The 20676-nt window shown below is 32.2% G+C and overlaps 1 protein-coding gene across 1 annotated transcript; it reads left to right on the forward strand.

Moving 5' to 3' along the window:
* The first annotated feature begins 18933 nt into the window (after positions 1 to 18933).
* LOC148205628 (uncharacterized) lies at positions 18934 to 20050 on the forward strand. The gene has a single exon (XM_088111547.1). The coding sequence runs from the start codon at positions 19086 to 19088 to the stop codon at positions 19836 to 19838; it is 753 nt and encodes a 250-aa protein (XP_087967673.1). The 5' UTR covers positions 18934 to 19085; the 3' UTR covers positions 19839 to 20050.
* Positions 20051 to 20676: the final 626 nt, after the last annotated feature.

Genomic DNA, 20676 nt, shown 5'->3' on the forward strand with positions numbered 1-20676 from the left:
ATATATATATATATATATATATATATATATATATATATATATATATATATATATATATATATGTATATAGGGTCTTATTAGATGCTGCTGGATTTTCTGCATTATCAACAGTTTGTATCACAATGATACCTTTAGATAAAATCTCTCATGAAGCTATATTCCACATTAATCTGTTTATTCTCTCAAGATAAACTTCAATTTTAGTGTATGAACCTTTTAGTTATTATTATATCATAATGAACTGAATGCAAAACATTTGAATGTGAAACAACGCGTGGAATTTATTTAAACTGGTATAATGGCCTTGAGATTTTGACATTTGAAGATTTGTAGAGTATAGTGACTAGAAAAAGTAGAACAGCAATGCTCTCTAACAGAAGGTACATTAGCAGTGCCGAAAAAGGAAGCTTCTTTGCAACCTTCATCTCAGTATATTGCATAAGCATCTTATTATGGCTTTGTCTGAGTAATCTCTGATTTTTGTTATCTTTCTCTCATTTCATGCGACTTAAAATTGAAAATCTTTCGTATCCAGCTGCCACATATTGAAAAGAAAACCTTTAGTAAACAAGAAAAAAATTAATTAAACACAGTCATAAAGCAACTACTTCTACAAGAAACCAACGCATGTGTAATCAGCAGAAGAGAGAAAATAGGTAAATACAATGCGTCAGTCAGAAACTGTCAAAAAAATGGCAGGGCAAATCTCCTTTGGCAAACTAGAAGCATGCATTTTCAAGTCCTCTACTTCTCTTGCCAAAAAGGAGTTTCGCCCTCTCATTCCTCAACAGTAGATCTATATATATGTATATATATCACATTTCCAGCACCAAATTTGTGTCTGATGCATCATCATAAAAATGGAAGGCTATTTATAGGTAGCTATGAGCACCTAACTTGGATATGCCACAGGTAAAGCATTAGGAGCAGGCAGCATATACCAGCACAATTCCATTGCAAGGTTCTTTTTATTTACTGGTCCAAAGTCTTTGAACATCAATCCCTTTCAAAAACAAGGATTTTTCTATACCATGATTTACTAATCAATCAGATGCTTTGTCTACGTAGGAATTGATCTTCAACACTTTCTGTTATATACATGAAACGAACTTTCATTTCAGCCTTCATTTATTTGTAATTTAAAATATGCATGCAGAACCCTTTTTATTTGGAGTCCATAACTGATAAATATTAAATGATGTATTTATAAAAGGATAAAGAATAAACTATTTCAATATGTACATCTTGATATATTGAAGTATAAAAAAGAATTTAGTAAGTGATTCAGTAAGTTTAAAATTAAAAAGGAAATTTAGATTATTATTATCATTATTATGTTATATTTATAATATATTTTTACTAAAAACATTTTAAATTAAAATGATAAGAGATTTGTTAAAACCAATCCAACATTAAGTCCATTATGGAGAATTCAAGAATTGATTGCCAGTTGAACTTGATGGAAAAGAAATTGTTCTAATTTTAAAAATTTATTGAAATTTATTAAATGAAATTCACTTACACAAGTGAGGGAGGGAATAAGGGAATTGAGGTTGGCTTGTTACAGTTTACAAATGATATTTTATTTATATGTGAAAAAAACACATGTAACATAATGGTTATAAAAGTTATTTTTAAGAAGTTGCCTTCTGAACTTAGAACTAATTTCTTTAAAAGTAAGATTGGGGGAATGGGAGTTAATACATAAGCAGTGGATGGATTTTAAATTGTAAACATATGAAAATCTTGTTCAAGTACTTAGGTCTACCAATATGGGGAAATCCAAGAAAAAACCAGTTTTGGTAAGAAATGATAGTCAAAGTGGGAAAAAAATGTATCCTTTTGTTGGCCGAGTTTGCCTAATAAAGTTAGTCATTTCAACACTTATTCTATATTATCTATCCTTCTTCAGAGACCCTAAAAATGTATGTAAAGAGTTCATAAAGACACAAAAGAAACTTCCTATGGGATGCTAAGGATAGAATTAAATAACATGGCTCAAATGAGAAAATTTATCTAGGTATTAGAGATATTGAAAATTTAAAAAAAACCCTTCTAGTAAAATGGAAATGGAGACTAGAGATGAAAAATCAAGAAAAATCAAAAGAGGTTCTAGAATTTATGTATGGATCTTGGAAGAACTTAAATTATTTTAAAATAACAAATAATGAATCTTGGTGGTGAAAAGATCTAAGGTTTGTTTGTGGAAGTACAAAACAAGATAATTGGTTTGAAAAGATGGTCATGGAGAGATTAGGAGAAGGAAATAAAATTAGGTTTTGGGAGGACAAATGAGTAGGAGGAACATCACTCTATTCTACCGTAGGAAAGCTCGCGAATGGATACATAATGAATGGGTATAGAATTTAACTTGGAGAAGAGCTATACTAGAGTGGGAAAAATACAAGAACATGACTTAATGCAAATCATAAATGACCAAATGATTAAAAGAAACTACGATGATTCTTGGATATGGTTGGAGGAAGAAGAAGGAACATATATAGTAAGGTCTCTGCATACAATAGACTGCAATATATTATAGGTAAGGAAGACAATAGTGTTTTTAAATCTCTTTAGTGCTTAAACGTGCTTCCAAAGGCACAAATACTAATGGGGTAATCATGGATAAGGTAACAATTAAGACAAAGCTAGTAAGAAAAGATATACATTTAGGTAATACCTTTTGCTATATGTGTGCAGAAAGTGAGGAGAGTGTCAAACATCTCTTCTTTGATTGTAAAATAACTAAAACAATATAGGAGATGTGTGATCGGTGGGTTGGTGTGAATAGAGTTCCTCATAACAAACCATATGTCAACAACGCTTTCATCTTATGCAAATAAATAGAAAAGAAAATCAAATTTGGAAAAAAAATGTGGCTGGCAATTATCTTGAAAATCTGGAACCATATAAATGAAGTAATTTTTAAGTAAAGGAAAGTAAGAAATATTTTGTATGACACAAGTGAGACATAGACTTAGATGAAACATATATTACCAAATGTAATATTTTTATATAGTGATTGGTACTAATACCTAATTCGATGCTTAAAATCATTGTGATTTTATCCAGAAATTACTATTCAAGGACAAACATACACTTGGTTTAGTTTGAAAATAGAGAAATGAAAGTTTATTTTATAGGAAAGGAGCATTAGGGAAGGATTGGGGAATGTTATGTTTTTTTTAAGAGATGGGAGTGAAGTAAAGTACAACTTTTCTATCTATATGGAATAAACAACATGAGAATACAATTCTTCTACATGAATGGAACTAGGTGACAAAAAACATATTAGAGACGGGAAATCATGCTACAACAGGTTAAGCAAGGGAATACAACCACTAAGAAAATGCCGTTATGTCATGTTAGCAAAACATTATTGGAGCATAATTTCATGAGACTATGTAACCTTAGAATTATTATGTAGTGGCAGGATCTGAGAAATTGTTTTGTTAGTACATGTTTTTATCATTCTATAACATCTTTGCAATTGTAGATTGTTGGAAGGTATTTTGTGACTTTTTTTTAAAAGGGTCAGAGAGTACTCCAATTTAATTTATTCATTTTTTGCTGATAAAAAAAAAGACACAAGTTCTGTGTACTGCCATTCGTGCTATCTTTCTTCTCCTATGAAATTTTCTTAGACTGTCACACACAAAAAGAAAAGAAAAGATTCTCAACTAGCAACAGGTAATGAATATGTACATGGTAGCAAAATGGGAACACAACTAATATCTACATTCTCATAATTATTCAGTTGAAAATATATCTCTTTCTTTTCCAAGGCCAAGAGTAAAGATAGGTAGACAAAGGAGGAAAACAAATCATCTTCATTACCAGGAATTTCAATAAAATAATAAAGCTCTATTCCAGAGCATAGTTAATTCAAGACAACAACGTATTCCAAAATTTGTATAATTTTATGGAGAAAGTATTTCTAAAGGGAATTTCTAAATTTTAACTGGGCTGGTTAATCGGGATACAAAACATTTGATATCAGAAATCACTGATACTCTAGTCTCTCACAAAGAAGAAAAACTTACATATATAACAATGGTTTTTGAAAGCAAAACTAGACTTACCGTTTCAGATATTCGTAATTTTACTGTATCACCCGGCCGACTGACCGTTCAGGCCGAGCGACTACCCAGGCCGATCACCCGACCGACTTACCATCCGGTCGACCCTCCAGACCGACCAACCACTCAGGCCGACTGACCATCATGGACCGACCAAGCACCGGTCCAACCATTACAAACGACAATAACTCATTAAAGTCTCTAATGAAGATTAAGGCGTGATTGGGTCGTCATTAGGCCGACGAAAGGTAAAAGCTCATCAATCACAACTAATATAAATAAATGTCTCAGGTATGACTTTAACCACGATGCATAATACACACACATTACTTGCTGTGCTGACCGCTCGGTCACTTTACTGACTTGAGCGTCGGAGTGCCTTTAACAGGTACCCGCTCATTCGGCTTGGAGAAGGGGGAGGGATAACGAACAACTTGGAGTGCGAGGACAACTTGGAGAAAAGCCCGCCCGGTCTTCAACCTGAAGCGCTTCGAACAGAGTTCGTCCGTCCTGTCTTCATCGTCCATCCAGTCTTAAGTACAACCGAAAATGTTTTAGCAGGGACCTTCAAACCCTACCGAAACATTTTGGCGTTGTACCACCCAGCCGACCGACCGTCCAGGCCGACCGACCACTTAGGCCGACCTACCACCCGACCGACCCTCCAGGCCGACCAACCACTCAGACTAACCGACCATCCAGGACTGACCAACCACCGATCCGACCATTACAAACGATAATAGCTCATTAAAGCCCCTAATGAAGATTAAGGCGTGATTGGGCCGTCATTAGGCTGACGAAAGGTAAAAGTCCATCACAACTAATATAAATAAAGGTCTTAGGTATGACTTTAACCACGAAGCATAATACACACGCATTACTTGTTGTGCTGACCGCTCAGTCACTTTACTTACTTGAGCGTCGGAGTGCCTCTAACAGGTATTCGCTCATTCGGCTTGGAGAAGGGGAGGGAGAACGAACAACTTGGAGTGCGAGGACAACTTGGGGAAAAGTCCACCCGTCTTCAACCTGAAGCACTTCGAACAGAATTCGTCTGTTCTGTCTTCATCATCCATCCAGTCTTAAGTACAATCGAAAATATTTTTGCAGGGACTTTCAAACCCTACCGAAACACAATGGTGCAGGGTGGTGATTTTTCAACCATTACGTTGTCAATGGAAGTAGTTCTGGATTAGGTATTCACTACCAGCATATTCTTAACTAAAGAGAAGACAATAGAAAAGGAATCGAGAACCTTTCGTATGGATGGTGTTTCGACTGAATCCGAGCGGACCCTGTTAAAACACACTTGACCGTGCGGACGAACGATCACGAACGCTGGAGACGGGCGGACGAACGATGCGGCAGCGCGGACCGGACGGACGCTTTCTCTCCAGCTGATGCAGACCGGGCGGACGGTACAGTGATGGACGAACGCTGTTCCTCACTCCAAGCCAGGCGATCGTCCTCGTACTCCAAGCGCAGCTCCATACTCCAAGCCGGATGGTCGGGTACCTGTCAAAGGCACTCCGACGCTCAAGTCAGTAATATGACAGAGCGTTATTTTATGCATGTATGTGTTGCGTTCTAAGCAATCTGTCCCAAAATCATACCTGAGACCTTTATTTATACTGATTGTAATGGGCTTTTACCTTTTGGGGGCCTGGAAACGGCCCAATAATACCTTAATCTTCATTAAGGACTTTAATGTGCCATTTAGCTATTAACAATGTTATCAACTGAGTGCGGATCGTTTGGGAAGGCGTTCAGTCTATGGATGATTGGACGCTCGGTCCTAATTGGTGGGCGGACGTCCAATCTTGGGTGGACGTCCGGTTCCCGAATGGGTGGACGCTCGTTAGACGCTCGGTCCGGACTCTTTGGCGGACGAGCCACCTTGGGCGGACGTCCTTGGACGGATGTCCGGTTCCTGAGGACGCTCGGTCCAGATTGTTTGGCGGACGTGCCACCTTGGGAGGACGTCCGGTTCTGGAATGTCTGGACGCTCGGTCCAGATTATTGGGCGGACGTGCCAACCTTTGGCGGTCGTCCGGTTTTGAACGGGCGGCATTATACCAACCGTTCGCTCGGTCTATGCTGGGAGGACCTATCAGTACAGATGGCATTTTCTTTGTCATAGACTACCATTTCAATACTTGTTCTCTTGGTGTAGACATGTTCATTAACATTAAATGAATGGTATTATCAAACCAAATATGTGGTACCACTTTTTTGTTGTAAGGTGTTGAGAGGAGGATGTCCTTAGAATATCCTTTGTCTTGTGCTATGTATGTCCTAGTATTATTTAAAATTTAACTTAAATAAAAATATTTAAATTTTATTTTCTAACAATATTACAATTTGTGAGTATCCTTTAGTCTGAGTTTTTTCTGAGAGCTATATTGCCGAGGCCTTTGTGTGATTGAGCAAAATATGAAGAAATGTCCAATCTTGGGCAATTAATCAGGCACCTAACATGCACAGTATTAATCAATGTAGCAGCATGTTCTACTGACTACCATTGTAAGGTTAGTCAGAAACTGAAGTTTGACTGTGAATTAGATTTTTATTTTTTTAAATTATTAATATAATATAATAATTATTTTAAAAAATTGAATTTTTTTTCAATATAAAAATATTAAAATTAAAATATAAATAAATATAAAATTATTTACAAATAATTAAAATATATTTACCTAAATATAATAAATATTAGTAAGATAAAAAAAATTAATAATTAATTTAGAAATAATTGAAATATATTTCTTCAAATATAATAATATGATCAATATTAGAATTAAAATATAAATAAATGTAATAATGATTTAAAAATTATTAAAATACATTTGTTTAAATATCATGAATATTAAAATTAAAATACGAATAAATGCAATGAGTATTTTAAAAGATAATTAAAACATATTTACAATTGAAATATGAAAAGAATGTAATAATTAATTATGCAGTTTTGTGATGGATTAAAATATTTCACAATAATATTGATTTAATTATAATGACAAAGAAAAAAAATGATATTTACAATCTTTTCAAGTAAAAAAAGAAATTAAAATTTTGAAAATAAATTATTTCTATACATTTAAGAAGGAAGACATAGGAGCAAGATAATTAAATAATATAATTATAAATTTAACGAAGATTATCAATGCCTAATTAAAAATAAATTAAATAATATAACTAAAAATAATAAACATAATTGAATAAAGAATAACATAATTATAAATAAATAGAAAGTGTGCCTAAATAAGATACTAAATTAAATAAGTAAAATAGACGGAGTTGAATATAAATTAAAATTAACAAAATCTGAACTAAAATTATAGATAATTATATAAATAAATAAAGGAAACTAGTGTATAATTACAAATAGACTAAATGAAATAAATTAAATGAATAAGTATATATCCAAATATAAATTAAATAATGAAAATACATTAAAAAATATATTTAGTTCTAAATAAACAAGGCTAATGATTAAAATTTCTAAAACACTTTTGTTTTTATATTTGTCTCTCCTTTTTTTTTTGTCTTGTATTTTATCTCCCATTCTTATTTTTATATTATCCTTTCCATTCCATCTATTTATAAGTTAAAATTTTATTTTATTTTAATTTGTTAAAGGTGATTTTATTTTAATTCAGTCGTGATTTTAACAGATTTAATTCTTTTTTTTATTATTTAAAAATAAATGTGTCTCTTAAAAATTATTTGAATTTATTAAAATAAAATTCGTATAAAATAGTTAGATATTAAAGATTTTAAAAGTAAAGATTAAATATTATTCACAGATGAAATCGATGATTAAATAGTAAATACTAATAAAAAGTATTATCTTTTAGTTTCTATGAATTTGTAAAGAAAATTTTAAAAAATAATATTTATATATATTACTTCATTTTTTTAATTATTCTAATTTTATATATTATTTTTTCACTGTCAGAAATCTTTAAAAATTACTTTTATAATACATAAAGCTCTCATTTATTTTACGAATGTTGAACTTGAATAATTATATTTAAAATATTACTTATAATACTTTTAATTAAATTTCTTATAATTTTTTTTTGCAGTAAAGTGCATAAATATGAATTCTTTTACTAATTTTATAATATTAAAAAATAATAATTGTAAAAATATTTGTAAAAATATTTTATTAAAACTTATTATATATTAGAGTTAATCGATTTTATAAAATTATATATAAACTAAATTAAATGGACAAATAACATATATATATATAATATTTTTTATCTAATTAGTTATTTTAATATTATCTTTTACTTTTTATGAATTTAGAGGATTAATTTTAAATATAAAATTATATATTTTGTTCGTTTTTAATTATTTTAATTGTATATCAGCTTTTATTTCATTGTCATATAAAACAAACTCTATAAATTACTTTTATAATATATTAATTTTTTATTTAATTTATGAATATTTAACTTAAATTATTATATTAAAACATTATTTTATAAGTTTTAATTTAACTTTTTATAAATGTTTTTCAATGTAAATGCGAAAATATAATTTATTTTCCTTATACTATACATATTAAAAAAATATTTAATTAAATCTAAAAGTATTTTATTACAACTTATTATATAAAATTATATATGAATTAAAATATATGCATAAATAATTTGTGTGTGTGTGTATATATATATATATATATTATTGTAATATTTTTAATTTATATTAACTAGCTTATATTTTTTAATATTATCATAAAATGGATAATTTTTGTAATAAAACTAAAAAGTAAAAAAGTTGAAATAAATTTATGTAATTAATTTAATTTAAGTACTTATAAAATATTTAAGTCAAATTTATTTTTTTTAAATTAGTGTGTAAAAAGAATTTTAGACAAAGAATTATATAAATTACCAATAAAAATGGTTTTATCATTAAATATTATAAATGAATTTGGTTGAAATATTCATTATTTTCTGCTAAAATAGGAATAGTTGAAAATTATTTTTTCAAACTAATTATAATGTTTTATCTTATATTTTTAAATAAAAAGAACATTCAATATCTTAGGAAAAGTGATTAATAAACTATGCTTTAAAGCATTTAATAGAATAGAATGTCGAGGACATTAGAAAATATATTGATGATGAAAACAAGGACAAATCTTTTTATGGTAAAGTGATTGTTTCCAGATGATAGTTTAGACAAATTTTGTTTGTGGTAAAAAATGAGTCTGATATGATGTCATAAAATCAACAATAAATTATTCTAAGTTATGATAACGTCATGAAGTGTTGAAACTTTAAAAACATGAGACTAAATATTGTCAAATCATTGTTGCAATAAATATAAAAAAGTTTACTTATTAGATATTGAAAATTTGGAGATAGATGTATAAATTTAAATGAAAATTGTGAAGGTTTCTCAAAATATGAGGAGATTTTTTAATTCAAAATAGTGAATCTTCTTTATTATCCTGAATTTTTGTTAAATATGATAATTCGTGAGATTTTTTTTATGATGACATAGAATTAAATATGTATAGCAAATCTTATATTGAAGTTGAAAGTATGTGTGTCAATTATGCTTCTAAAATACATTGATCAAGCAAATGATCATTCTAATGGTACAATGTTGCAAGTTAATGAATCACGAAAAATGTTATTTTTGTTATCGTGGTTATAGTAAAAAATATTGGGCAAACAAGAATGAATTTAGTATTTTTTAAATTTTAAAGAAGACAATTTTCAATATTGTCCTGTTTTGCAATGACAATCAATAAAAGTCAACGACAATCTATTATAAAAATTGAAATTTATTTATCACGTCCAATATTTACACATGAATAACTCTATGTTGTTGTTTCTATAGTCAAAATAAAGAAGGGATTGAAAATCCTAATTTTGGATGAAGATGGAAATGTGAGTATCATAACTAAAAATATTGTTTACAAAGAAATCTTCAAAACTCTTAAAAAAAATAGAACATTTGTCATACATTTAAGGTATACCTTCTTTTTATTTCAAGTTTTATATTATGTTTATTAAAATTATGTTTTTAGTTCATTTGTGGATTATTTGTAGATGAAAGATATCGATATATATCTTCATTATTAATAAAGACCTCCTTATGTCAATCTAAAGTTTTGAGGTAATGCAAAATTTTTGACATTATTTTAATTTTATGGACAATGATATTTGAAACCAATTATGTGTACTTCATTAATTGTTGTATTACTTTCTTATTCAAATATAGTATTGCATTTTACAAAGCTTATCATTTAAAACATTATAATCTAGTATATAACAATATCGTGAACTTCATTTTCAACTCTCGTGACTTAAATTTTTCATCCTTTATCTTATTTTTTAGCACCTACTTTTCTTATGTTGTCCTTTTATGTCAAATTTTCAAAGTGTATCGTGATCCTTGTTTGTTCATTAATGTTTTTATGTTTTTTATACACAACATTCATAAGGGAATAATAAAAGAAAAATAATACACATAAAAAGAAGGGAAGGAGATAGAAGACTACCTTACATTTTCTCTTTTCTCTTTTCGTCCTCGATAGTGTAACTATACCTTTTTTTTTCATTTTGTTCTCTCAAATTCACATCTCTTTTCATCTATTTTAGAAATTAATCACACTTCTTACTAGTTGAAGTGTCAATGAACATTTTAGACCGATCGAATTTTCCAAATAGAGTCTTTAGAGGAGATAGTTCCACCAACAATTAGCAAAAGTTGAGATCTAAGGAATAGATATTCTGAGGTAAGAGGAGCTAACTTGTCTTGCTTAAATAAATTTTCATTGAATGATTTTATGAAAATCATTTTATGGATATGATATGGCAAGTTGTGATAATGATAGTTATAAGGGAAGCCATAACTCTTTTTGCAAATTGATTTTTTTTAAGCTCAATGTTGTTATATTATGAAATTGGTACCTCGTAATGAAAAATTTTGTTGATTTTGTAGTTGGACTAAGTTGTGTATATATATATATATATATATATATATATATATATATATATATATATATATATATATATATATATGAGTCTAAGTTTAAAATTGATATATGATTGTAATTTTGATATGTCTCTATCAAATTCTCGCTTAAACAAGAATACCACTGCAACTTAACCTAGTTTGTGTCAAATTCTCGCTGAAGCGAGTAAATTCTCAATTAATCGATACAATTCTCGTCCAAGTGACACCCTATTTTAAATCCCCAGTTAGTGAAAATTAAGATTTTTACTTCATTAACTATCGAATCGAGGTGAAATCTTTCTAGATAGGTCTAGACACATGGTTCTTGTAACATCCCAATATCTCACACTGGATAATTCATAATTTATATATTGTAACATTACATTTACGGTAACATCCCGTAATCTCACACTTAAAAATTCATAGTTGATATATGTCTATACATATTTTAAACTCAGATTTCAACTATAAACTCCTAAATATAACTCGAATTCTTCAAACTTATTCTTCGATCTCTTTCTTCATTGGTACTGGATCAGACGATGTCGCAACCGGAATCGCGACGGGACGACGATCCAAAAAGAAACGGGTTTTGAAAAGAGATTTGGAGTCGCCACCATAGTTTATTTTGGAAAACTACGGAAAAACCATAAAATGATAAGACACAGTCCGCGAAAACCAGAGATTCTGTTCGGGAGTCGGTTACGCGTGGGGAAGGTGTTAGCACCCCACAACGCCTGCCCTAAGGCAGTACCTTTAACTAAATGCACGAATATGATGTGGTTTTCAAAATGTTTAATTATCCCCTAAAATAAAATTATAAATAAACAAAATATATTTTTTTAGTTTTTTGGGCCCGACAAGGATTGACCTTGCTCCTACGTATTCTCATTCAAAATGAGAAATCAGGGTTACGTAGTTCTAGTTAAGAGATTGTTTGTTGTTTGGAAAAGCAGATGTTTTTAATTTTTGGAGATTTTATGTTTTTAGTATTTTCGAGAAAAAGAAGGTAATGAGTACTAGGCCAACGCGAACGGTCGCACGAGTACTCATACCTTTAAAACGATATTTAAATATGTTTAATTATTTTTTTAAAAAAAAAAGAAATAACGATATTAAGCACTAGGACGATGCGGACGATCACACGAGCACTCATACCGTTATTTACTTATTTAGGAAGACTTGAGAGTATTGAGTGCTAGGCTGATGCGGACGATCGCACGAGCACTCATACCCTCGTTTAATATTACGTAAATAAGAGAGAAAAGTATTGAACACTAGGACGATGCGAACGATCACACGAGTGTTCAACCTTTAAACGTATTTTTTGAAATTTTATTTAAGAAAAGAAAAGGTTTTTAGCATAAGGTCGACGCGAGCGGTCACACGTGTGCTTAACCTTCAAAACGTATTTCTTTTGTAAATTTATTTAAAGAAGAAGAAAAGGTTTTTAGCACAAGGACGACGCGAGTGGTCACACGTGCGCTTAAACCTTTAAATATTTTTGTAATAATTTTTATAAGAAAGAAGAAAAGGTTTTTAACACAAGGACGACGCGAGCGGTCACACGTGTGCTTAACCTTTAAAACAAATTTTTGTAATTTTCTATTTTATATGTGTATATAAGTAAAATTATTATATATATATATATTTTGAAATAATTGGATATTTAAAAGAAATAAATAAAATAAAGTAATAAAATAAAAATGAAATGAAATAAGATAAATAAAAACGCAAATGAATAATTAAATAATAATAAAAAATGGGGGTACCAAAATAAAAATAAAATAATGTCGAACAGTCAGTCGAAAAACTTGGATAACGAACGGTCCGTGGTAAAGGCCGAACGTACGTTGGGAAAGGATTCAGAGTCACGAGCGCTCGTTGGGGAGAGTTGACGAACGTACGTTGAGAAAAATAGACTGAATGACGAGCGTTCGTTGGGTGATACGACGAACGGACGCTGAGAAGAGGAGGCTAGTCGACGAGCGCTCGTTGGGGACGAGCGTTCATTGAGTAGATGAGGTGGGATGACGAACGCTCGTTATGGAAGAGCGTTCGTTGGGAAGATGTGGGAAGTGGAGGCCGAATGACGAGCGCTCGTTTGGGACGAGCGCTCGTTGGGAAGATGAGGCGGGATGACGAACGCTCGTTATGGAAGAGCGTTCGTTGGGAAGATGTGGGAAGTGGAGGCCGAATGACAAGCGCTCGTTTGGGACGAGCGTTCGTTGGGAAGATGAGGCGGGATGACGAACGCTCGTTATGGACGAGCGTTCGTTGGGAAGATGTGGGAAGTGGAGGCCGAATGACGAGCGCTCGTTTGGGACGAGCGTTCGTTGGGAAGATGAGGTTGGATGACGAACGCTCGTTATGGACGAGCGTTCGTTGGGAAGATGTGGGAAGTGGAGGCCGAATGACGAGCGCTCGTTTGGGACGAGCGTTCGTTGGGAAGATGAGGTTGGATGACGAACGCTCGTTATGGACGAGCGTTCGTTGGGAAGATGTGGGAAGTTGAGGCCGAATGACGAGCGCTCGTTTGGGACGAGCGTTCGTTGGGAAGATGAGGCTGGACGACGAACGTTCGAAAAAGGCCAAATGACGTGCGTTCGTTCTGGGCTTGGCCCACCCGGGTGGCTTCTAACCTAGAATCTCCTAGGGGTTCAGTATCTTCCCTTCCATTCCTCACCCACTCAGATCCAACACCCTCCCGTAAGCTCCCTCTCTTATCTCACACACTCTCCAGAGACCCAAGTTTCTTTCTCTCTGACCAGGAAAACCCTAAAGCTGGGAGGCACGCTGCCGCCACTTCGGCTGGAACCGGCCACCGCCACCTCTGCCAAGACCACGACTTGGCCTCGCCGGTGATAATCTGAGCCACCGGAACCACCGTTGGCCGCAACGCCTTCGGATCCCTCGCTCCCTGTCGAGCTCGTCTTCTTCCGATTGACTACCTCGGATCAGGCTAGCCACCGCAACGAAGGTGGCCACTGTATCACTGCCTCTACGGACCAGCTACCCTGTCATCATCTCTCTCGATATACCCACCGCGCCACGCCGCGCCATTGCTTCCTTACTCTTGTCTGCTCTCTCCGACACCCGCAACCCAGGGAAGGGTTCGTCTCCGCCAGTTCAAACACACGGGCCGCCTCTTCTTCGTCGAGCTCTCCGCCTTTCACCGCCGAGACCATCGTCGGCCGTCGCTCCAGCTCATCCCCTCCTTCTTCGATTGTGCAATGGGTTTTGGATTTGGTTTGTTGAGATTAGCCGTGAGCGTGAGATTTAGGAAGGAGAGAGGGAACGTGGTGAAACAGAGAATGAATGGAAGGGGAGGTTGGTGATGAGGGAACCCATGATGTTCAGAGGAAAAGCATTCATGATGGAATAAGCATAAGAAGCTGTTATGCAGTAAGCATTCATGATGAGTTTGGATGCACAGGTGAACCAGAAACTTACCTGCTGCTATGGTTGCTGCTATCGTTCGCTGCGTAGCCGGTGATCTCTTCTCGCCGGTGCCGGTGCCAATACTGACTATGGATGATGATTCCAGATGATCCTTCCTCGTGTGCTCTCCTTTCCCCTTTTTCTCTCTCTGATCCCACCAAATCCTCCTCCCCCAAAATCTTGGCAAATATTCCCCCGTAACCACCTTGTTCCCTCACCCTAGACACGCATCCCATACGCGCCCTTTTCCACGTTTTCCATTTTTTTTTTCAATTTTATTTTATTTTTTAATTATTTTCAGTTTTAATTTTATTTTTCAATTTTTTAATTATTTTGATTAATTAACTCTATTAAAACAAATTGAAGATAAGAAAAATAGAAATTGAATTAAAAGCAAAAATCTAAATACATAAAAATAGAATAAAACAAAAGATAAAAAATGAAATAAAATGAAAATAATAGAAAACCAATAAAAACACATTTTTTTACAACCCGGACAAAATTGAGTGTTGACAGACGACATTTCTTCATCTACTCCCGTATAACGAATTATACGATCATCGTACATACCCAAACACAAACAAGTAGGGTGAGCTAACATGCAACAAATCATTTATAAAACATGCATAATTGCTTTGATACTAACATCATATAATAATTATGTAAGACACCCTCAAACCATCATATCACAATTCCTATTAGACACTCGTTCCACAATACCCAGTGAACACCACAATACCCAAAAGATATTCATCCGGATGATACGTTGATGAGCGGTCACGGGAGGTTATGCACTTGTGATGACTTCTACTTTTTCTTACAAATATACTTCCAAAATACTCCATACCATTCACAAGGTAAATCCTCAACACTATGTCAAAAACCGGCACATAGACCAGGACCTCCTGCTCCTCTCACCACATAATTCATCCCTCTCTACTTGAGACTAGATGATTATTAGAGTATCAGGATAACCTCCAACTACAGGACCCTCAACATCAACATATACACAATTACCACATCATTACAGAATCTCTCCACGAGACTCATACAATGCTCACATTCCTCAACTCATATTATACCATTACGAAATCTCCCCATAATACTCATATCATGTTCAGACGCATAAATTCAAATCCAATATAAGAAATTACAATCATCACAATTAAAATTCATAATTTCGTATCTACCACAATAACATGAATTCATTCCAACGAGATATATTGCACAATAGTTTAACAGTACATAATCTGTTCAACAAGATTTAAGTTAAAAGCTTGTCAAGTAGACTTTCAGGAAAGAGAGGTGCATCACAATGGACAACTTAAGTACCAAGTCTTTCCTTAGCCAAAGTGTTCCTCAACTAGTTTTAACAAATTTCTTATTTACAGATTCAAAATAACAGCATATAATATTGACACAGAAATTCAATATAAAAATATACAGTAAGCATTTACAGTATTCACACAGAATTTCAAGACATGAATAGTAATAAAACAATAACAAATCAGAATATAAAAGCTTAGAAAGGTTAGCTTCCCTACCTCTATTCCAGACTTCTCTTGCTCCGAATTTGTTTCCCCGAAAACTCTTCAGAACCTCTACTCTTCTTGCAACTAAAAATTTCTCCCTAACTCTTTCTTCTCTATTTCTCAAGCTCTCACTTGATTCTTCTTCTTCTTGGTGCAGAATACCCTTCCCTCCCATGGCTATTTATAGGTAAAAAAATTTACTATTCATTAATTTTTTAATATTATTTATTATTTTAATATTATTTTAAAAATAATATTTTAATCATCAACTTGATCAAATCTGATCCTAACTCCTTCTATGCTACGTAGGAATTCTTATCCTTTCAATTTTTTTTTACTATTCACTTTTTACTATTCACTTTTTACTATTCACTGTTCACTATTCACTATTCATTATTCACTATTCACTTTTCTAAAAAAAAATCCTAAATAAGTTATCAAAAATTTGAACCTATCTTTCTAGAATTACTAAAATTTTATATCCAAAAATTTAAATTTTTCTATCCATTAAAATTATTATTATTACTAATAAAATGCTAAAATTTACTATTATAAATATTTTTCATGAGTCTTACAGTTCTTTATTTTGACCATTCAAACATGGATGAAATTGAGATATTTTGAATTTTAGATGTTTGATTGTATGAATTTTGCCGCATGCATAATTATGTTCTAAATTTCTAGATGACGAATTAATTTTATTAGTTTATAATTTGTAAAAATTAATATATTCTTTAATCGTTTAAGTTTTAGTTCATTTTTAACTCTAAATTTTTAAATCAATTTATGGCTTATCCTTTCATTTTTGTAAATGTGTTTTCTTTGGTTGACCATGTATACGCATAAACAAAAGATATAGGTAATAATTTGAACAATGTTAAAAGTAAAAAATAATTTGTGAGTTTATTCTTTTTATTAAAGCTTTTTGTAATATATGAAATTTCTATACGAAAATTTGTACGAAGACAATTATATCTTGAATAAATCTTCATAAACTCTTATTAAATAAAACTTCATGCTTATAATAATGTATATTGTGTTTGTTTTCAATAAATGAAGTGAAGTGGTATAAATTAGAGATTTGTATAAAGTGGAGCATTACAACAAAGAGATTCATTTATGTTTAAAAGAAACTCATCTGGCATAAAAGAATTATCAGTTTATTTTTTTTTAATTTTTTAATTTTTTCTTCTTCTATTATGAATCGGTATTTCACTTTTTATTATTAGACGATCTCAAAATTGTCATTCCTATGGTGAAAAAACACTCCTAAACTAGGTGCTGTCACGTTGAAAGTCCTAACGACCTTAACAAATATAAAACTTTAAGGAACGAATTTAATAAGAATCTTTCGTAGAGATACTCTAAATTAATACCTCTATTTTCCCTTTTTATCTTAGTTTCGAGACTCGTTCAATAGCGTCCTTTTGGTCGAGTCTTGAATTTTCCATTTTAGAATACAGATATTACAGCGATGATCGTGAACAGTTGATTCGATTTTTGTTTTGTTTTGTTTTGGTTTAAGTTGATCTTCAATCCATTTTTTTATTATATAATCAGAAGGACTAATCGCTGTTAAACATGGTCATTTTTATGACTTTTTCCTACCTAAAGTAATAGAGATTAATTATTAGGAACGAGTATGACATTGTCGTGAAGTGTATTCGTTTTCATATTGTCTAAACTTTTTAAATGAAATTCTGCTGCCTAATTTATGCCAAAGGAACCTTACGAACTTAGTTTTGGAATAAAAAAAATATTTTGAATTTGACTTCCAATACGTGTCTGAAAGAATATTTTATTCATATAGATAAACACGTGAGAAGTCAACAACACCATATAATTATTTTATTCATCTTCAGAATCACACGTAATTAATGTTAACAAGAGAGATGCATAGTACATAAAATGGTATCTTATAAATTAGGTACTTTACACGACATCAGTATTCCTATACTATACAACGTCTGAATTATTATCGTTAAAAACAATGCAACCGTATATTGGTGTTTTTTAAGGAAGTCGTGTCTTTATTAGTTATTCCACACTCCCTTACGACATCTGTTTTACTAACGGTCAACAGCGTTCTTTAAATTTATTTGAAAACACAAAATTAAGGGTGCTATTGTTGTTCACACGTGATCCGAGTAAAACTCACTATAGTTGATGTTTTGTTTGTCATAATAATGTTAACGCTTTTAATATTGGTCTCGTGTATGTTATGTGTACAAAAGAAAAAACCACGTGTGGCTTAACTTAATTTAAACTTTCAAAAACAAAATTTTTTAACTCATACATTTTAAAAATTAAAATACTAAACTTCCCAATTTAAAAATATAAAAATCAGAATCAAGTGTGTTCAAATATGCGTTCTATCACGGTTCATAAGAGTTAACATGTTTGGGAAACAACGGTAAAAACTGTAAAAAAAAAAATGATAAAAACATGCAAAAATAGAAGCAAGTGCCGACCATTGACATAGACAATTAAAGTTTGTGTAATTTTGAAGCAACCAACAATAATTGCCACATTTAGAGCCACAAATTTTACTTGTAATGTTGAAACAATAAGAGAAGAAAACCAGTAAAATGTCAGAATCAGAGATAACAGGATAAACATTGGTAGTTGATAAGTAACTTGATGTCACATTGTGAACAATCCCACAACCTTGTATCTAGCTTTATCTAGTAGCATCCATAATTCATTGTTCCACCTCAATCAACTCTTCCTTTTACTTCTTCATAGAACCACCTAATTCCGAACACCATTTCCCTCTCCGCGGAACAAAGTACTTTTCACTCGCCAAAATAAAAAATAATATTTCAACAAAGTTATATCACACATGCAATGAGAAAGAAATTCTCAACCACCTTAATTCAAAACGTGCAAACAATTGGTTATAATTATTGTAATTAAAGGGAGACGTGAAGGGCAATATGGTCATAAAGTACAATATGGTCATAAAGTACGGTCTATTTATAGTCTAGATAGTCACATAAGGCGCAATAAACATAGGATTCTTCCCTTCTGATTTTCCTCCACAGCCACCATGGAAACCAAAGCTGTTCTAGACCTCTTTGATTCTTACTGGTTTGAGGTTAACATTTTGAAGAAAAATTCCAGCGCCGACACATCAATTACAAGTGGTAAAGGAAATCTAGAATATGAGACAAAAGAAGAAAAGGAAGAAGAATTAGAACCAAAGCTTCCCTTGATCAGAACCAGCCACACCAGATCCATGAGTGACCAATCCATGACAAGCACAAGATTCAACAATGATTCCCTTTCTCCAGACTCTGTACTTCTTCTCTCGCCAAAGCTCCAAACCATTCTCTCAGGAAAAGAAGTCACTGGCTCTGAAGGTGAGAGTCCAACACAGGTTAGGCTCCATGAGGTGTTGTGCCCTGAGAACAGAAAAAGTTGCAAACTTTCGGGTAATGGAACTAGGAAGAGGAGGGAGAGCAAGAGTTTGTCCGACCTTGAATTTGAGGAGCTAAAAGGGTTCATGGATCTGGGTTTTGTTTTCTCAGAGGAGGATAAAAACACAAGCTTGGTTTCAATTATTCCTGGGCTGCAAAGGCTAGGGAAGAAGGAAGAAGAAGAAAAAGAAGAAAGAGGAGATTGTAATGAGCTAAATGTCCCAAGGCCTTACCTTTCTGAAGCATGGGAGGTTCGGGAATATGGTAAGAGAAAAAAAGAGAACCCCTTGGTGAATTGGAAAATACCTGCTTTGAACAACGAAAATGACATGAAAGATAGTCTCCGATGGTGGGCACACAGAGTTGCTTCCACTGTCAGATGATAATGCTGTTGTTCATAATCCAAGTTTTATTGTTCACTTCTTTCTTTCTGTTCAATATACACATTTTTCTTATTCTTTTGTCCATTTTTTTATGTATTTATTCTCTTTCTTATTTTTTTTTTCTGGAATTTGGCGATCGATAGATTTATGATTAGCTGTAAATTTGTACGAAAAGAGAGAAATTTTATGCAGCATTTCAGATTTATTTCAGATTTATTGACACAATCCGAACAAATATAGTACTCATGGCAGGTCTGAATATTTGTTCTTTTTGTAAGTTAGATTAGTTGTGAGCTCTGTTTTTGTCTTGCTTGTTTGTGTAAGGAATTGACAATGCAATTGGTAGGTACCAAACTTAGAAAATAGTGTTTTACATAACTGAATTATGAATTTACCACTTGAAACATCAGAAACACTCCCCTGTCTCCTCACTTTGCATTCATACGAAAAATTCTGTGTATATCACAGCTTTTGTGCAGCCTATGATGGTTTATTCCCTTAACCACCTAAATAGATAGCAAACATGTTGTATCTAAAACAATCATAGACTGAATCCAGAGAATGACTATAAATTTCCTTTCTTAAATTCTTCTGTGTATTACATTAATTTTATGAATAAAATGTGTCTTATAGTTACTTTAATTTTCAGTTAAAATTATTTTATACTTTAAAACTGATATAATTTTGACCATAAAGAAAAATAAATCATCGTGAAAAAAAAAAAAGAGATAGGAAGACTAATATGTTCATATAGATAAAAACAAATTGAGACTCACATAATACTGTATCCTAATTTTAGCATACATTAATAACATATTAAATAATTTTTCATTAATAT

The sequence above is a fragment of the Vigna umbellata genome, chromosome 1 (assembly GCF_029865625.1).
Source record: "Vigna umbellata cultivar VRB3 chromosome 1, Vumbellata_1.0, whole genome shotgun sequence".
NCBI lineage: Eukaryota > Viridiplantae > Streptophyta > Magnoliopsida > Fabales > Fabaceae > Vigna > Vigna umbellata.